The sequence below is a fragment of the Monodelphis domestica genome, chromosome 1 (genome assembly GCF_027887165.1).
Source record: "Monodelphis domestica isolate mMonDom1 chromosome 1, mMonDom1.pri, whole genome shotgun sequence".
In the NCBI taxonomy this organism is placed as follows: Eukaryota; Metazoa; Chordata; class Mammalia; order Didelphimorphia; family Didelphidae; genus Monodelphis; species Monodelphis domestica.
This window is the reverse complement of record NC_077227.1, coordinates 315,086,037-315,106,277: the sequence shown is the minus strand read 5'-3', so window position 1 is coordinate 315,106,277 and position 20,241 is coordinate 315,086,037. Positions and strand designations below refer to the sequence as shown.

The window sequence follows — 20,241 nt, the reverse complement described above, 5'->3', positions numbered from 1 at the left end:
CCAAGGTCACACAGGTTATAAGTGGCATAATCTGAACCCCACTTCAATGGCTCCAAGTTCAGGGTTCTTTCTACTTGTACCATGATACAAAAAATAATAGCTCCCATGTCTATAATCCTTTAAAGTTTACAAAGAACTTCACAGGATCAGACTTTTATAGTTGGAATGAACTTTAGATTCTATCTAGTTCAATTTCATATGCTAGTTGGGGAAACAAATGAAATGACTTAAGAAATTAAGTGAGATCACTCAGGAAGTAAATGGCAGAATGAGGATTTGAATCCAGGTTCTCTGAGTCCAAATTCAGCCCTCAGTCTTACCTCTAAACAATCCTGAGATTACAGTACAGAATTACAGTACAGAACAGAGTACAGAATATAAGAATAAGAATATAAGAACAGAGCTAATCAACTGTCAGGTATCACAGCCCCAATCTGAACCCAGATCTGTCCAGACTCCAAATAAGGAAAGTCAGAGGGTTTATAAGACCTCACACTGCTTCTGTGTAGGATAGCTATGAAGTAGGCGTGTGTGTGGTATAGTTTATGTTGTAGGTAAGGGAGAAAAATCATATGATTTTTTTCATTCCTTACCCTTGTAGAGAAAGGAAGAGGAGACATATGGTTTGCTGAATGATTACATGGTCATATAGATAGAATATTTCCAAACTCACATGCCATTAGGCAGCTTCCTGACTGGCTGAGAGGGTGCCTGGAATTGTAGACTGGATCAAAGAACTCAATCCCAAATACCCTGGTAAATAAATCCTGGATTATTATTAGACAGTTCTTTCAAGAGAGATGGCATTCTTATTTGGGGCATGAGCCTCTCTTGTTCACTCAAGGACTAGAAAGGGTAATAATTGGATAAGCTAGGCCTGGAGATTTTTAGCTTCATAAAGTAACTTAGAAAGTAAGTCTAGGGGGCAGTTAAGTGATTCAGTGAATTGAGAGTCAGGCCCAGAGACAAGAGGTCTTGGATTCAAATGTGGCCTCAGACATTTCCTAGTTGTGTGACCCTGGGCAAGTCACTTTACCCCCATTGCCATTCTTTTGTCTTGTAACCAATACACAGTACTGATTCAAAGGGAGAAGGTAAGGGTTTTAATTTTTTTAAAGGAAAAGAGAGAAAGAGAAAGAAAGAAAGAAAGAAAGAAAGAAAGAAAGAAAGAAAGAAAGAAAGAAAGAAAGAAAGAAAGAAAGAAAGAAAGAAAGAAAGAAAGAAAGAAAGAAAGAAAGAAAGAAAGAAAGAAAGAAAGAAAGAAAGAAAGAAAGAAAGAAAGAAAGGAAGGAAGGAAGGAAGGAAGGAAGGAAGGAAGGAAGGAAGGAAGGAAGGAAGGAAGGAAGGAAGGAAGGAAGGAAGGAAGGAAGGAAGGAAGGAAGGAAGGAAGGAAGGAAGAAAGAAAGAAAGAAAGAAAGAAAGAAAGAAAGAAAGAAAGAAAGAAAGAAAGAAAGAAAGAAAGAAAGAAAGAAAGAAAGAAAGAAAGAAAGAAAGAAAGAAAGAAAGAAAGAAAGAAAGAAAGAAAGAAAGAAAGAAAGAAAGAAAGAAAGAAAGAAAGAAAGAAAGAAAGAAAGAAAGAAAGAAAGAAAGAAAGAAAGAAAGAAAGAAAGAAAGAAAGAAAGGAAGAAAGGAAGGAAGGAAGTCTAGCTAGGACTGGGTAGTTTTCTTCTGGTATATTATTTCTCTATTGATATATTGTTTTCCACTTTATGAAAAATCAATAAAGCAAAAAGCTTTGTCTAGAATGTGGGCAATGGATAACCAGGGAGGAAAGCAACAGATGCCTAGACAGGGCATCTAATCACGGTGGCAATGGGAGGAGCAAGAGACGAGCTGACTAAAGTCTGGGGAAGGCATATCCTTATAATCAGAGAGTCAAAGTAGGCTCAGAGATCAGGAAGGCCTTGGAGCTTGGATCCCATTTGGTGTTTAGAAATCAAAGAAAGAGCTAGAGAGTAATGAAAGTTTACTGGCCCTGAGGCCAGCTCAATAAATACTTATTAAGCACCTACTATGTGCAAGGTATCTCTGAAAAAAAAACCAGGTCTCCTCTCCTCCTACCATAGGCTCCAAGAGAGGGGCTAGGATCTATGGAAAGCAAGTTTTAAGACTCAGAGCTAAGTCTTTCATAGGGAACCTATTACTGGGGCCTTAAGAAAAGTGACCTACCGACGAGCCAACATAATAAAAATAACTATCCTGCCCAAACTTATTTATCTATTTAGTGCCATACCCATGGAACTCCCAAAAAATTTCTTTACTGATTTGGAAAAAAGCATAACAAAGTTCATTTGGAATAACAAAAGATCAAGGATATCCAGGGAAATAATGAAAAAAAACACTAATGAGGGGGGCCTAGCAGTCCCAGACCTCAAACTATATTACAAAGCAGCAGTCATCAAAACAATTTGGTACTGGCTAAGAGACAGAAAGGAGGATCAGTGGAATAGACTGGGGGAAAGTGACCTCAGCCAGATAGTATACGATAAACCCAAAGATCCCAGGTCTTGGGACAAAAATTCACTATTTGATAAGAACTGCTGGGAAAATTGGAAGACAGTGTGGGAGAGACTAGGAATAGATCAACGCCTCACACCCTACGCCAAGATAAATTCAAAATGGGTGAAAGACTTAAACATAAAGAAGGAAACCATAAGTAAATTGGGTAAACACAGAATAGTATACATGTCAGACCTTTGGGAGGGGAAAGGCTTTAAAACCAAGCAAGACATAGAGAGAATCACAAAATGTAAAATAAATAATTTCGACTACATCAAATTAAAAGGCTTTTGTACAAACAAAACCAATGTAACTAAAATCAGAAGGAAAACAACAAGTTGGGAAAAAATCTTCATAAAAACCTCTGACAAAGGTTTAATTACTCAAATTTATAAAGAGCTAAATCAATTGTACAAAAAATCAAGCCATTCCCCAATTGATAAATGGGCAAGGGACATGGATAGACAGTTTTCAGATAAAGAAATCAAAACTATTAATAAGCACATGAAGAAGTGCTCCACATCTCTTATAATCAGAGAGATGCAAATCAAAACAACTCTGAGGTATCACCTCACACCTAGCAGATTGGCTAACATGACAGTTATGGAAAGTAATGAATGCTGGAGGGGATGTGGCAAAGTAGGGACATTAATTCATTGCTGGTGGAGTTGTGAACTGATCCAGCCATTCTGGAGGGCAATTTGGAACTATGCCCAAAAGGCGATAAAAGAATGTCTACCCTTTGATCCAGCCATAGCACTGCTGGGTCTGTACCCCAAAGAGATAATGGACACAAAGACTTGTACAAAAATATTCATAGCTGCGCTCTTTGTGGTGGCCCAAAACTGGAAAACGAGGGGATGCCCGTCAATTGGGGAATGGCTGAACAAATTGTGGTATATGTTTGTGATGGAATACTATTGTGCTCAAAGGAATAATAAAGTGGAGGATTTCCATGTGAACTGGAACAACCTCCAGGAAGTGATGCAGAGCGAGAGGAGCAGAACCAGGAGAACATTGTACACAGAGACAAACACACTGTGGTATCATCGAACGTAATGGACTTCTCCATTAGTGGTGGTGTAATGTCCCTGCACAATCTGCAGGGATCAAGGAGAAAAAAACACTATCCAAAAGCAGAGGACAAACTGAGGGAATAGAAACACCAAGGAAAAGCAACTGCCTGACTACAATGGCTGAGGGGACATGACAGAGGAAAGACTCGGAGCGAACACTCTGATGCAAATACTAACAACATGGCAATGGGTTCAAGTCAAGAACACATATGATACCAGTGGAATCACACGTCGGCCACGGGGGGTGGGAGGGAGGAAAAGAAAATGATCTTTGTCTTTAATGAAAAATGCATGGAAATGATCAAATAAAATACTATAAAAAAAAAAAGAAAGAAAAGTGACCTACCAAAGGTCACACAGATCATGTCAGCACTAGTACTCAAATGGAAATCTTCTGACACTCAAATTGCTTTTTCATTATACTATACAAAAGTCTTTATGCCTTTCAGTTTAGCTCCGGACATGAGTCCATGGAAATAGAGGCAGAGATATTTAGGTGGAAATGACCAGTAGACAGGTGGAGAAGCAAGTCTCAAGGACAGAGGTCAAGGCTGAAGATGGGACATGTATGTTATAATGGGACAGGGGCAACTAAGTGGCTTAGCAGATAGAGAGGCAGCCCTGGAGACAGAAGATTTGGGGTTCAAATCTGATCTTAGACACTTCCTAGCTGTGTGACCCTGGGCAAGCCACTTAACCCCAATTGCCTAGCTCTTACCACTCTTCTCCCTTAGAATGGATATTTAGTATTGATTCTAAGACAGAAGGTAAGGATTTTTTTAAAGTTATAACAGGACTTTTTCTCTCTTCTATCCACCCACCCACCTTTTCCCCCAACCCAAAGGACAGGATGGTAAGAATGGTACCTTCTCTCAGGCTGAACAACTTGGCAGCGGAGGAGTCCTTCAGTACTTGCTTGACAAAGATCCCCTCCTTCCCACCACCAGTGACACTGTAGCCACTGGCTCCAGCCTCCACATCTGTCTGCAGGGTGACTTCCATGGGTTCCTGCACAATAAAACAGAAGCAGACAAAGCTCTGAGAAAGGACAGACTGAGCCTGGTACCATGATACACTGGCAGAGACCAAATAACCTGAGGGTAACCACAGTGTCAGAGTTTTAGGTCAGACTCTTGTTTTTGTTTTTTAAATCTTTACTTTCTGCTTTAGAATTAATACTGTGTATTGTTCCAAAGCTGAAGAGAGGTAAGGACTAGGCAATGGGGGTTAAGTGACTTGTCCAGGGTCATACAGCTAGGAAGTGTCTGATATTAGACTTGAACCCGGGACCTCCTGTCTTTAGGCTTGGTTCTCTGTCCACTGGGTCACTCAGATGCCCCCAGGTTAGAATCTTGAACTAACCAAATGACCCTTTTGTTGTGGGAAAAACACACCCAAGTTTGTAGCTGGGTCTCACCTCAAGAATGGGAGATTCAAACTCCATTCAAAACAGAAGTAAGAAAATAATTTTATTTGAAAAAAGTGGTTTATGGTGGTATAATAACCTAATAGCTAGTGGAATATTCTGGGGGATAATCAGGTAGCCTTCCAACTGATAGATAAGCCCAGGGGTAGTGCAGTAGCCTCTTTGGAGCTGATAGTATGAAATAGTAGCTCTACTGCAGAGGGTCACCTTTCACTGTAGAGTGGCAGCTTCCACCAAGAAATGGCAGCTTCTACACCCTGTGGATCAGGGTTGGCATATTTATTGGGGTCTAGGAGCTTGTCACCTTCTTTTACAAATTCAGGTAGAGGTATGTTTTGAGATTTGTTGCCTTGGGAAACAAGGGGCATGCACAAGTTTGGGGAGATCATTCTGGAAAGCCAGAGCCCTCAGTGCATAGGTTCCATGTTTCCTTTTGTCCACCTTGTCATCATTTGTCAACATGGGAGAGTTCTCACTACACTTCTAGAATGAGAACATAAGGGACTGGAGGAGCGGCACATTGGAGGATCACTATAGGTGTCTTTCATTTCTAAGAACAATATGAGTAATTAATAAAACAGATTGGGGGAGGCAGTTGGGTGGCTCAGTGGATTGAGTCAGGCCTAGAGACAGGAGGTCCTGGGTTCAAATTTGGCCTTGGACACTTCCCAGCTGTGTGACCCCTGGGTAAGCCACTTAACCCCCATTGCCTAGCCCTTACCACTCTTCTGCCTTGGAGCCAATACATAGTACTGACTCCAAGATGGAAGGTAAGGGTTTAAAAAATAATAATTAATAAATAAATAAAGCAGATTAGGCAGAAAGCTGATATCTAGTATAGAATATTACAGATCCAGTACACAGAGTGGGCAATTCATGTTTGACTAATGCTGAAACTATAGGTTTTGCAGTTGGTGTTCAGCCAGTGCTAACTAGTGAGAAATACGAGATTACAGAGTATGAGCTTCCTGTTCCATGCCCCTTACTGACTAATGTCAGCCCAGATCACTTTCATAAAGCTATATGAGTTGGCAGAGATCCAAAATACCCTGTATTTTTTCAGGGTTCTGTCAGCATGATTTCCCCAAATCTCAGAATCTAGGTTGTTTGACAGGCATCTAGAGTCCTCCAAATGATTCTCCAGCCTCCAATTGAAGATGCCAGCACTAGGAAGCTCACTGCCTTGAGAAGCAGCTTGTTCTATTTTTTTTTAATTTTAATTTAATTAAATTTTTTTTTGTTACAATACTCACTTCATTTCCCTCCCTCCCCTCCACCCACCCTTTCTGCAGCCGATGTGTAATTTCATTGGGTATTACTTGGGTCCTTGATCAGAACCTATTTCCATGTTGTTGTTTACACTAGGATGTTCATTTAGAGTCTACATCCCCAACCATATCCCTCCGACCCATGTATTCCAAGCAATTGTTTTTCTTCAGTGTTTTTACTCCTGCAGTGTTTCCTCTGGATGTGGATAGTGGTTTTTCTCATATGTTCCTCCAAGTTGTTCAGGATCACTGCATTGCCACTAATGGAGAAGTCCATTACATTCAGTTGTACCACAGTGTATCAGTCTCTGCATACCCTGGTTCTGCTCCTCTCACTCTGCATCAATTCCTGGAGGTTGTTCCAGTCTCCATGGAATTCCTCCACTTTATTATTCCTTTTAGCACAATAGTATTCCATCACAAACATATACCACAATTTGTTCAGCCATTCCCCAATTGAAGGGCATCCCCTCATTTTCCAATTTTTTGCCACCATATAGAGCACAGCTACGAATATTTTTGTACATGTCTTTTTCCTTATCATCTCCTTGGGGTACAAACCCAGCAGTGCTATGGCTGGATCAAAGGGAAGGCAGTCTTTTATCACCCTTTGGGCATAGTTCCAAATTGCCCTCCAGAATGGTTGGATCCATTCACAACTCCACCAGCAATGCATTAATGTCCCCCACTTTGCCACACCCCCTCCAGCATTCATTACTTTCCTTTGCTGCCATGTTAGCCAATCTGCTAGGTGTGAGATGATACCTCAGAGTTGTTTTGATTTGCATTTCTCTGATTATCAGAGATTTAGAACACTTTTTCATGTGCCTATTAATAGTTTTGATTTCTTTAGCTAAAAATTGCCTATTCATGTCCCTTGCCCATTTATCAATTGGAGAATGGTTTGATTTTTTGTACAATTGGTTTAGCTCTTTATACATTTGAGTAATTAGACCTTTGTCAGAGGTTTTTATAATGAAGATTGTTTTCCAATTTGTTGCTTCCCTTCTAGTTTTAGATGCATTTGTTTTGTTTCTACAAAAACTTTTTAATTTGATGTAATCAAAATTATTGATTTTACATTTTGTGATTTTTTTCTAGCTCTTGCTTGGTTTTAAAGTCTTTCCTTTCCCAAAGATCTGACAAGTATACTATTCTGTGTTCACCTAATTTGCTTATAGTTTTCTTCTTTATATTCAGGTCATTCACCCATTCTGAGTTTATTTTGGTGTAGGGTGTGAGATGTTGATCCAAACCTAATCTCTCTCATACTGTCTTCCCAATTTTCCCAGCAGTTTTTATCAAATAGTGGGTTTTGGTCCCCCAAACTGGGATCTTTGGGATTATCATAGACTGTCTGACTGAGGTCATTTACCCCAAGTCTATTCCACTGATCCTCTTTTCTGTCTCTTAGCCAGTACCAAATTGTTTTGATGACCACTGCTTTATAGTATAGTTTGAGATCTGGGACTGCAAGTCCTCCTTCCTTTGCATTTTTTTTTTCATGATTTCCCTAGATATCCTTGATCTTTTGTTCTTCCAAATGAACTTTGTTGTGGTTTTTTCTAATTCAGTAAAAAAGTTTTCTGGTAGTTCAATGGGTATGGCACTAAATAAATAAATTAATTTGGGCAGGATTGTCATTTTTATTATGTTAGCTCATCCTACTCATGAGCAAACAATGTTTCTCCATTTGTTTAGATCTAGTTTTAATTTTGTGGAGAGTGTTTTGTAGTTGTGTTCATATAGTTCCTGTGTTTGTCTCGGCAGATAGATTCCTAAGTATTTTATATTGACTAGGGTGATTTTAAATGGAATTTCGCTTTCTAATTCTTGCTGCTGAGATGGATTGGAGATATATAGAAATGTTGATGGCTTATGTGGGTTTATTTTGTGTCCTGCAACTTTGCTAAAGTTGTTGATTATTTCGACTAGCTTTTTGGTTGATTCTCTAGGATTCTTTAAGTAGACCATCATGTCATCTGCAAAGAGTGACAGCTTGGTCTCCTCATTGCCAATTTTAATACCTTAAATTTCTTTTTCTTCTCTGATTGCTACTGCCAATGTTTCTAGTACAATATTAAATAATAGAGGTGATAATGGGAATCCTTATTTCATTCCTGATCTTATTGGGAATGCATCTAGTTTATCCCCATTGCAGATGATGTTTGTTGATGGTTTTAGATATATACTGTTTATTATTTTTAGGAAAGACCCTTCTATTCCTATACTTTCTAGTGTTTTCAATAGGAATGGGTGTTGTATTTTGTCAAAGGCTTTTTCTGCATCTATTGAGATAATCATGTGATTTTTGTTGGTTTGCTTGATGATGTGGTCATTTATTTGGATGGTTTTCCTAATATTGAACCAGCCCTGCCTTCCTGGTATAAATCCTGCCTGGTCATAGTGAATAACCCTTGTGATGACTTGCTGGAGTCTTTTTGCTAGTGTCCTGTTTAAGATTTTTGCATCTATATTCATTAAGGAGATTGGTCTGTAGTTTTCTTTCTCTGTTTTTGACCTGCCTGGTTTTGGAATCAGTACCATGTTTGTGTCTTAAAAGGAATTTGGTAGAACTCCTTCTTTGCTTATTCTGTCAAATAGTTTGTATAATATTGGGATTAGTTGTTCTTTGAATGTTTGATAGAATTCATTTGTGAATCCATCAGGACCTGGGGATTTTTTCTTAGGGAGTTCTTTGATGGCTGGTTCAATTTCTTTTTCTGAAATGGGGTTGTTTAGGTAGTCTATTTCTTCCTCTGTTAGTCTAGGCAATTTATATTTTTGTAAGTAATCATCCATATCACCTAGATTGCCAGCTTGTTCTATTTTTGGTCATGAGTTCTCTCTGCCTGGAAGTCTTCAAGGAGACTAGGCTGGGATGACTGCTTATGGAGGGGTCGGAGAGGGGCATGTTTCTGTTGAACCAGAGCTATCTGAAGTCCCTTCCATATCAAAGATTTTGTGGTTTCTTGGTGAAACCAGGTCAACAGCTGCAAAAAGCTTTAAACCTCAAAGAATATTTTGATGGAAACGCCATAATGCTATATAGACTTCAGACTTTTAGCAATATTGAAAATTAGTGTAAGACAATCCCTTCCAGCTTTGAAATTCTATAGACTTTGCATTAAGGGTCCTTTAAGTTCTTATATCCAGTGCTTAAGAGGCAGGTGGGTGGTTTGATGTATAGAATGCTTAGCCTGGAGTCAGGAAGATCTGAGTCCAAATTCAGCCTCAGATGCTTACTAGGTGTAACCCTGGACAAGACACTTAATGCTATTTGCCTCAGTTTCCTCATCTGTAAAATGAGCTGGAGAAGGAAATGGCAAACCACTCCAATATCTCTGCCAAGAAAATCACCAATGAATGGTTAGACCAGACTGAGAAATGATTACATAAGCCCCATGCTTAAGGGCAGAGATTATACAGTTTTTCATCTTTCTATCCCCAGGACCTAGCATTTTGAGAGGTTGAAGAAATCTTTAGGCCTGTGACTTCCTAAGTGTAAAGAACTTCCTTCAAGGACCATGAGGAATTTATTTGTACTGTCTACCCTTAGAGTTGTCTGGTACACTGAGAGGCTGTGACTTGTCCATCACAGTGCTGCAGCTAGGGTTAGGAGTGGAATTAGAACCTGAAGTCTTTCAGACTCCACAGCCCCTCCACTCTGCAGCCTGTCACCCGGGTATACTCCGATTCTCAAAAGATTCTAGGATTGCATGCATTTAGATGTTTCCTACTATCTTCATTCCTATCTAACCAATTGCCAACCACATTAAAAAAAAAAGCCCAACCCTTCCCTTCCATTTCGGAATCAATATTGTGTATTGGTTCTAAGGCAGAAGAGTGGTAAGGGCTAGGCAATGGGGGTTAAGTGACTTGCCCAGAGTCACACAGCTAGGAAATAACTGAGGCCAGATTTAAATCCAGGACCTCCTGTCTCCGAGCTTGGTGCTCTCTCCACTGTACTACCTATATGCCACCTCCCAATCCCATTTTAATTTGCTTCAGGTCACATAGAGAGTCTGACACAACTGAACTAGAACACTCTTCTTCCTCTTTAGTTCTAGGGTCATTTCCTCCATTGGTGCTATCTATCCAAGGTGTGCCCATGCATGTAAATATGTAATATGTCTACATGTGTATTTATGGGTGTATATATACAACCATACTGGCAGTATCCACATACTAGCAGTATGAATGTATAGGGACATAGAATATATGCATATACACACACTAGGTGGTGCAGTGATAGAGAGTGTCAGACCTGCAGTCAGGGAGATTAATTATCCTGAGTTCCAAACTGGCCTGAAACATTTGGTATTATGTGGCCCTGGGCAAGTCACTTTACCCTGTTTGCCTTAGTTTCTTCATCTATAAGGTGACATGGACATATCCCATGCCCAAAGAATCTTTTGTAAGATCTAGAGAAGGAAATGACAAACTACTCCAGTATCTTTGCCAAAAAATTCCCAATGGGGTCATGGAGAGTCAGACATGACTGAACAACAATACACGTGCACACACCTATGTACTTCTATCTAACTACATACGTGGAGAGGTATGAGAGTGTTTCAAAGCTTGATGCAACTAGCACAATGCCATCAGCATGTAACAAGAGCATCTAACAAACCTCACCATCCACAAGGAATCTCTTTTTGATTTAGACTCTTCCCTGAATTTCCTCTATCACTTTTGGGAAGCACATCTCTCTGTTTTGTGTCTCATCTGATACTGACAGACAAGGTTGACGGGGGCAGCTAGGTGGCTCAGTGGATTGAGAGTCATGCCTACAGAGGGGAGATCCTGAGTTGCATGTGACCCTGAGCAAGTCACTTAATCTCCACTGCCTAGTCCTTACTGCTCTTCTCTCTTGGAATCAATACAAAGTATTGGTAAGGATTTTATTTTAAAATGCCATTTTTTAAAAAAAGGTTGTCTCTGTAGTCAAATCTTTTAAGAAATCTCAAAAAATGCTGCTGTTTTAATGTAATAAACCTTGTTGGGAAAGGGACTTTAAGGCAGTATTTTGCTCTTCCAAATCAAGTGCTTTTTTATAAGCAACAATGGTATCTTGTATTCAGTACCTTTTTGCGGTCTATTGTTTAAGGGAGTCTACTGTGAAATATTGCATGTGAAAGCCTGTTACCTACTAATCATCTCATCAAGAATGCCCTCATTAGAGGGCAGCTGGGTAGCTCAGTGATTGAGAGCCAGGCCCAGAGATGGGAGGTCCTGGCTTCAAATCTGACCTCAGACACTTCCTAGCTATGTGACCTTCAGTAAGTCACTTAACCCCATTGCCTAACCACTCTTCTGCCTTAAAACCAATACATAATATTGATTCTAAGGTGGAAGGTAAGGGTTAAAAGAAGAAAAAAAAGAATGTCCTCAATGCATGCACAAATTCTTCTCACAAAAGTTTTGGGAAATTAGGGATATATATCAATCGATGTTGATGTTCCCCTTAGTTGTCTTTTTTCCAGGATTAAGTTTGAAGTTGTTTTTTTTACTCACTTTAATATCTTTCCCTTTTTCAAATACTTTGTGACTAGGTACCTCAATGTTCCCACAAATGAGCTGCCTCCAAACAGATCTCCTCTAAATACAGTTGGTCTAATGTGACTACTTTTTCTGTCTTTGTTTTCTTTAGTACCATCTCTGCCTTTGATGTTAAAATCCAATTCTGGGTTTATTCTTCTTGATAGTAAAAAATTCATTACAAAAATTTCTTGCAGATCTTTTCTGTTTTCTTCTGTTTGTTGTCCTTTTCCCATTTTTATCCTTATATACTTTAAAGATGACTTTGCCCAATTGCTTCTCTCACCAAATTTTTGTTAAACTGATTTTCCCTTCTACTGCTGTTCTCTGTTTCATGGAAATTGATTTGCACTTAGCAAATGTCCATATGAAATTATTGTAGTCTATGTCTGTTATTTTTCTGTCCTATCTCTTTTTTGGTCATGTAGGTCTTGATCAAAACAGGTAAAGCTAGAGTTGTTTCATTTACATATCATATCTTTTTCTCATTTGTATTCTTTTACCTAGCTTTATGCTAGTTTTGATCTTTGTCCTAACAAGTTGGTAATAATGATAATGATAACTAAACTTTATATAGTATTTACTCTGTGAGGCACTGAGCTAAGTATTTTGTAATCTCTTGCCTTCCATCTAAGAATCAATACTAAATATTGGTTCTGATGCAGAAGAGTGGTAAGGGCTAGGCAATTGGGGTTAAGTGACCTTTCCAGAGTCAAACAGCTAATGTATGTGAAACCATTTGGCTTTGACCATCTCTAGGTCTGGTTCTCAATCCAGTGAACCACCTAGCTGCCACTGTGCTAAGTATTTTAAAATTATTATTCTATTTGATCCTCACAACAATCCTGGGAGGTAAGTACTATTATTATCCTGATTTTACAGTTGAATAAACCAAGGCAAACAGAAGTTAAGTGACTTGCCACTGGTCACACAGCAAGTAAGGGTCTGAAGCAAGATTCAAACTCTGGGCTTTCTGACTTCAGGCTCTATTCACCATGCCCCCATCATCCTCACCTTATCCCATCTTTATAGCTGGATATCAAATACATGTGAGGCAGATAGGTGGCACAGTGGATAGATATCCTGGAGTCAAGAAGACTGACCTTCCTGAATTCAAATCTAGTCTCAGACTAGATTGTACAACCTTGGGCAAGTTACTTAAATCATTTTGACTCAATTTCCTCATCTGTAAAATGAGCTGGATAAGGAAATGGCACACCATTCCAATATCTTTGCCAAGAAAACCCCAATAAAAAGACACAAAGAGTCAGATACAGCTAAAACAACTGAACAACAACAAGGTACATGTTCACTTGACTTACAAGATATTATCAAGTTCTTCATAAAATCTCTTTTTCTCCTCTGCAGTGGGTATTGGTGTAAATATGACAGTTATTTCCTTGATGATCTTTTTGCAGATACTTGCAAAATGCAAAGATTTCAGGGTCATTTTCTCAACATAATGTAGCATTAGAGTAGGGCGTGGTATACTGACCAATCTGCTTTCTTAGGTCCTTCTGGGCTCTGATATTCTGTGATCTATGTACTAGTATTATCTATGTCCTGTCCAACTGAAGTCAACAAATATTTGTTAAGTATCTACTATGTACAAGACAAGAGGCAAGGGATAGAGAGCTCCCCTCAGTCATAAAGACCTGGGTTCAAATCTCAGCTCTGACATCTTTCCTGTGCAACCCTTGGCAAATCACTTAACCTCTCATTGGCACCAGGCAACTGTCTGAGATTGTAAGTTGCAGAAAATTCCTAACTGGGGGGGGGTGGGGTGGAGCAGCTAGGTAGCACAGTGGGTGGAGTGCTAGGCTGGAGGCAGGAGGACTTGGGTTCAAAGCTGACCTCAGACACTTCCTAGCTGTATGACCATGGACAAGTCACTTAACTCCAATTGCCTAGCCCTTGCCGCTCATCTGTCTAAGAGCTGATACTAATATAGAAGGTAAGCTCCTACCTTCAGAGAGTTTATATTATCTTGGAGAGTTCATAGTCTACATACTAAATCGTATGACTATATGAAGAAATGAAGGTTCCTTAAAGCCATTCGGATAGGAATGGCATTTGCAGAAAGCTTTCTCTGCTGGACTTTTAGGATCTAGTGAGAGGTATATCCATTTACAGTTATCTACCAATTCCGTAGTTTCTCTGTTACACACCTCAGATTGACTCCTTCTGGAAAAGCTCTGAGATTCCCCTGAGTCACGTTTCCACCGGGATTTTCGTCTTCCTGAGGAATCCCGCCCAGGCTGGTTAGCTTCCTACAAAGGGAGAAAGAATTCAAGTTACCCATTGATCTCAAAAAATAAGGAAAAGTTTTCCCAAAGCAGCAAGCAGGACTCACCTCTAGCCTTTTAAAATTTGTATGATACTTTTTTTAATTAAACTTTTTTTCAATCAGCAAAAGTCTGCCTTTTCTCTCCCAAAGGAGAATGAAAGAAAAGGAAAACCCATGTAACAAGCATGCATAGTCAAGAAAAACCAATGTCTGCACTGAATATATCAAAAAAATAAGTCTTCTGCCTTCTGAAGAGGGGCAGCTAGATGGTACAGTGGTTAGAATGCAGGACCTGGAAACAGGAAGTTCAGATAGCTCTGTGACCCTGTGCCAATCATTTAACTCTGCTTGCCTCAGTTTCCTCAGTGGTAAAATGACCTGGAGAAGGAAATGGCAAACTATTCCAGTATCTTTACCAAAAAAAATCCCATATGAGGTCACAAAAAGTCAGTTATAACTGAAAATAACAATAACAACAACAACCCTCTAAATCCTTCACCTCTCCATCAAGAGCTGAGTAAAATGTTTTATCATTAGTTCTTCAGAATTGTGGTTAGTGATTACACCGATCAAAGTTCCTAATTCTTTCAAAGTAGTTTGCCTTAAAAATTGGAAAGTGATGGTTGAACAAATTGTGGTATATGATGATGGCAGAATACTAATGGTGGATCGATAGATTTCAATAAGAACTAGAAAGACCTCCATGAACTGATGTGGAGTGAAATAAGCAGAACCAGGAGAACATTGTACACAGTAACTGAAACATCATGGTATGATCAAATGTAATTGACTTTGCTAGTAATAGTAATAGACTATTTTGGACAATTTTGGACAATTTTGGGGGATTTATGAGAAAGAATGCTATCCACATCTAGAGGAAGAACTATGGGATTAGAAATCCAGAAGAAAACATTATTTTATCACTTTTTTATATGGGTATATGATTTGGGGTTTTGGTTTTAAAAGATTCTTATAAAAATGAATAATAAAGAAATGGGTTTTGAGTGATAATATATGTATAACCCAGTGAAATTGCTTGTCAACTCCAGGAGGCGGGAGGGAAGAGGGGAGGGAGACAACATGAATCATATAACCATGAGGAAAAAATCTAAAATAAAATTTTAATTTTTAAAATAAAGAGGAGAATAAAAAAAAAAAACAAAGTAGCTTGCCTTTACCACATTATTGTCATAGTATGAATTTTTTTGCCTGGTTCTGTTCATTTTCCTCTGCTTTAGTTCATATAAGTCCTTCCAGGTTTCTCTAAAACCAAGCCTTTTATCATCTCTTCTATCGTAAGAGTATTCTACTCTCAAATTTATCAACACCAGCTCACATTCTCTGGAATGATAAACTAACACAATAGAGCAACTTGGTGTAGTAAATAAAGTATCAGACTTGGAGTAAGGAAAGCTTAGGTTGAGCTTCAACCTAGATGCTTAGTGGCCCTAGGCATATCACTTGACCTCTCTGGACCTCAGTTGCCTCATCTGTAAAATGAAGGGATTGGATTCAATGGCTTCTAAAGCTATGATCTTATGATTTAAAGGGGGAATAGGATCTGCCTATATAAAATAATCAATAATTTTTAAATTTGCAATAATGAACAATTGTGAATAATTTGTATGTCCAATAGTCGGATAATGGTAGGATAAATTAAAGTTGATTAACGTGATCGATAATGTATATAACTTTTTTCTTTTATTGTTTTTATCCATTGTTAACAGAAAGGAAGGCTATATGCCTTGACTTGGATAGCATAGTGTCAACACTGTACATTGCAATTGCCCTAAATTTTGTTTCCCTTAATTGTTGGTAGAATTATCATGTTATTATTGATTGACAATCTATTACAACATGCTATATATGGTATTTTAAATGTTTTTAATAAAAATTTTTTCCCAAGGTTATGATTCTTGTTGTCTCCCTCTCCTCTATATATGTTATTTTTATATCTGCTCTCTTCCGTCTATTAGGTCTTCAGGATCAAAATGTTAAGACAAACAATGTTATGGGAGGTAGTGCCAGAGGAACAATAGGGGATCAGCTGAGCAGGAACCCAGTAGGAGTTTCCAAACTTCACAGCCATTTGGTCATAAAGTATTAAGTGTTGTCAAATGGTGTTGGTTGGGACAGCCTTGTTTGGGGTACTTCCCCACAGGGTTTTTTCACTAATCATAATCCATCTGTCAAAGGCCCCCACAGAAGGTCCCCAAAAAGATAGACTCCCACTGTCCATGGTGCTAGGAGACTGCTTCATCTCCTTCAAGATCCTAGTCTGGGGATTACCAGGAAGAAGGTAAAGGAAAGGCCAGTAAAAATCAAAGCTGGATGAATTCCCTTTTGCTCCAACCCAGTGGCCTGTCTTCAGGGGCCAAACTGCTCCCTCCTTCCCTCTCAGCCCTTGGCTTATTTTGACCACCAGGGCAGGAAGCAACAGACACATAGGTTTCACTCTGTTTAGGAATCTTCCCTCATAAAGGCACAGTGTATAGAGTGCCTGGAATCAGGAAGACCTGAGTTCAAATCCAGCCTCAGACACTTTGTAGCTGTGTGACTGTGGGCAAGTTAATTAATCTCTGTTGCCTCAATTTCCTCATCTGTAAATGGGAATCATAATAGAACCCTTCTTCCAAAGTGGTTGTGAGGATCAAATGAGATAATAATTGTAAAGTGCTTAGCATGGCCCCTGGTACACAGGTATAGAAATGTTTGCCATTATTATTATTATTATAATTTTTCCCACACACATTCTAATTTTAGTTGTTCTCTGGCTATACTCCAGCATATGGTCTTGGCCCAGGATGAGGGAGTCAGAAGTTCTCCACCAGAGCTATAATTGAATCTACTTAGGAGTAGAGGCTTCTTTTTGACTCCAAAAACCATGATTTCTGTCGTCTGAAGCCATTGTTGTGAAAGCAACAGACTGGGTGCAGCTTCAGGCTGTTGGAAAGACCTAGGATGACTGGCTGACTGGTTCTTCTCCATTCTCCTCTCCTGCCTCCTGCCAATTTTCCTTCTATGTATATGTCTTGGTTGTGTTTACAGAGACTCACAGCCACTTCAAGTGTCTTAAGACATAGATCAAGGGCATCCAGGTACCCCGGGGTTTAAGTCTGGCCTCAGACACTTCCCAGCTGTGTGACCCTGGGCAAGTCACTTGACCCCCATTGCCTAGCCCTGACCACTCTTCTGCCTTGGAACCAATACAAGTATTGTTTTTAAGACAGAAGATAAGGGTTTAAACAGATTTGTAATAACAAATTTCCACAAGAGTTTTCTGAAGTTATATAATCCAAATCGTTTCCCTCCCCCCTCCCAGAGCTGACAAACAATTCAATCTCAGTTATACATGTATTATCTCACAAAATGTTTCCATATTATTCAATTTTGTAAGTGAATTATCTTGTAAAACCCAAACTCCCACAATATACCCAAATAAACACGTGATGAGTCACATGCTTCCATCCGCATAGACGATAAGGCTTTAGAAAAAAAGACAGGTCAGAGCTCTTTGGTGTCCTGATATTCCAGCCCAAGGACCGGACTCGACCTCGGTCACTGGGCGCTGAGACGCTGCAGCCTCTACCACGGACATCCCTGTGCCCTCAGCCGTCAGTGCCACTCAGATCACGGAAGTGGAAGACGCTCCGAGATCACCTAGCCCAGCCCTTTCCTCTCACACGTGAGGGGCTTGAGGCTCCCTTAGCCAAGGGTTTGCCTGACTGAGCCAGGATTACGTGAGGAGGAGGAGGCGGCATTCCTGCTGGGGGCGGGGAGTGGGCTTGGACTGGATGCCCTCCGGGGTTCCTTCCAGGGCCGAGGTCCTCCGATCCGGAGGCGAGGTTTCCTAACTCCTAGATCCGGTCTCTTTCCTCTCTGTTCTGCCGCTAAGATTTTCCATCATGGGGACTGAAACAAAGGCTACTTTTCATTTAATCAGAAACCCCTATTAACGGGCAGAGCCTGTGACTGAATATTTTGTTCTATGTCTATTGGCACAAAGCAGGCCTCCCTTGGGGGAGATGGGAAATAGGGCTTTGTTCCATGGGAGGCGGCCATATTGACTATTGGTTCCAACTTCCCAGTAAGGTATAAATTCATTGATGGCTGTAATGGTCTTATTATTGTCTTCATATGCCCAGGGCCTGGCATAGTGCCTGGCACATGGTAGGTGCTTAATAAAAGCAGCGAGGTAGCTCAGTGGACAGAGAGCCAAGGCCTGGAGACTAGAGATCCTGGGTTCAAATGTGACCTCAGATACATCCTAGCTGTGTGACCCTGGACAAGTCACTTAACCCCCACTTCCTAGCCCTTACTGCTCTTTTGCCTTGGAACCCGATTCTATGACAGAAGGTAAGGGTTTAAAATAAAAACTTGTTAAATAGAATTGATTGTAGGCAGGCCTTACCCCCTTGCTGAAGTGCTCTTCTGCAACAGAGTACTCATAGACTGGTGAGGAGCCCTGAGGCCTAGGACGGATGATTTCATCAATAGGTACTTCGTTCACCTATAAGAAGAAGAGAAAAAAAAGAGGTGTTTACCTGGGTCCCCTTTCCCTCTAAGAAGAATACTCCCTAAAGGGGAAGTTGCAAGGACTCATTTCTTTCTTTTTTTTTTTAAGAATTTTAAGTTCATTTAATTAATTGATTTATTTTTCCATTGTTACATGATTCATGTTCTTTCCCTCCCCTCCTTCCACCTCTCCTCCCTTAAACAACAAGCAATTCCACTGGGTTTTACATGTATCATTGATCAAGACAAAGACCCATTTCTAAACTGTGTTAAGATTTAGAAAGTACTTTCCTCATCACAGCTCTGTGAGCATTTTACATTTTACAGAGGAAGAAACAGAAGGAAAAGTGATTTATACCCAGGGTCCCAAAGAAAGTTAATGATGGGGCACCTGGGTGACTCAGTGGATAGAGAGCCACACCTAGAGATGGGAAGTCCTAGGTTCAAATCAGGCCTCAAATACTTCCTAGCTGTGTGACCCTGGGCAAGTCATTTAACCCCCATTACCTAGCCCTTACTGCTCTTCTGCCTTGAAATCAATACACAGTATTCATTAGACAGAGGTAAGATTTTTTTTTTAAAGAAAGTTAATGAAGGCTGGGACTTAGAACCCAGGATCCAGAGTTCTTTCTTTCCCTCCCCTAGCATTCCCTCTGGCCTCCTGCTTCCTCCTCCCCACTCCCCAGCACCCATCCAAAGTCAGAGGTGGGCTGGAGCTTTTGGCCCTTCTCCTCTGGAGGGGTTCCAGGGGCACCCAAATGTCAATTACCGAGTTGTCTTCTTCTGTTTCTGCATCAGGATCATCTGGCCTCAGCTGCCTGCCAGAAACTGCAATCAGAGAAGGGAGACAGTGATAATGAGCTGGTCAGTCACCCAGGGAGTTCCCAGCTGTGGGCAAGGAGCCAGTGCCAGATGTTCATTCACTTGTTCAGTCATTCAACCATTCAGCAAACATTTATTAAGTATGATCAAATTAGATAATATGTGCAAAGTGATCTGCAAACCTTCATACTCCAAAGAAGTCTATAAATGTTAGTTGTAATTATTATAAGCAAGGGAGCATGCTTGGACTCTGTACTCAAGGAACATCCAGTCTGGTGCTCAAGAATATGTGGGGGTAGGGGGCAGCTAGGTGGCTCAATGGTCAGAGAGTCAGGGCCTGAAGATGGGAGGTCCTGGGTTCAAATATGACCTCAGACACTTCCTAGCTGTGTGACCCTAGGCAAGTCACTTAACTCCTATTACCACTCTTCTGCCTGGAACCAATGCACAGTATTGATTCTAAAATGGAAGGTACGGGGTTAAAAAAAAAAGACTATGTGGGGGGATATGGCAAGGAGGCTAGGGTGAGAGAATAATAATAGCTAGTGTTTATATATACCCATTATTTCATTCAGTCCTCATAACAAACCTATTAGGTAGCTACTATTATTATCTCCACTTTAGGGCTGAAAGGTAAATATTAGTATTATCTCCATTTTACTGATGGTATTACTAAGGCTGAGCAAGGGTAAGCCACTTGCCCAAGGTCACACAGCTAGTAAGGATCTCATGCAAGATTCAAATTCAGGTCTTCCTCATACTAGCACTTACACTTTCAGCACTCTAGCTGCCTTTAAATCCAGCCCA

The 20,241-nt window shown here is 40.1% G+C and overlaps 1 protein-coding gene across 1 annotated transcript in view; it reads right to left on the bottom strand.

Annotated features, from left to right (window-relative positions):
- The window catches only part of AHNAK2 (AHNAK nucleoprotein 2), a 135,269-nt gene that overhangs the window by 27,378 nt on the left and 87,650 nt on the right, over positions 1-20,241 (bottom strand). Inside the window, exons 2-5 of the mRNA XM_056811169.1 lie at positions 19,382-19,440; positions 18,509-18,607; positions 13,979-14,080; positions 4,442-4,583 (exon numbers count right to left, since the gene is read on the bottom strand). Of these exons, the coding sequence (XP_056667147.1) occupies positions 4,442-4,583; positions 13,979-14,080; positions 18,509-18,607; positions 19,382-19,440 (402 nt within the window). The remainder of the gene's footprint in view (positions 1-4,441; positions 4,584-13,978; positions 14,081-18,508; positions 18,608-19,381; positions 19,441-20,241) is intronic.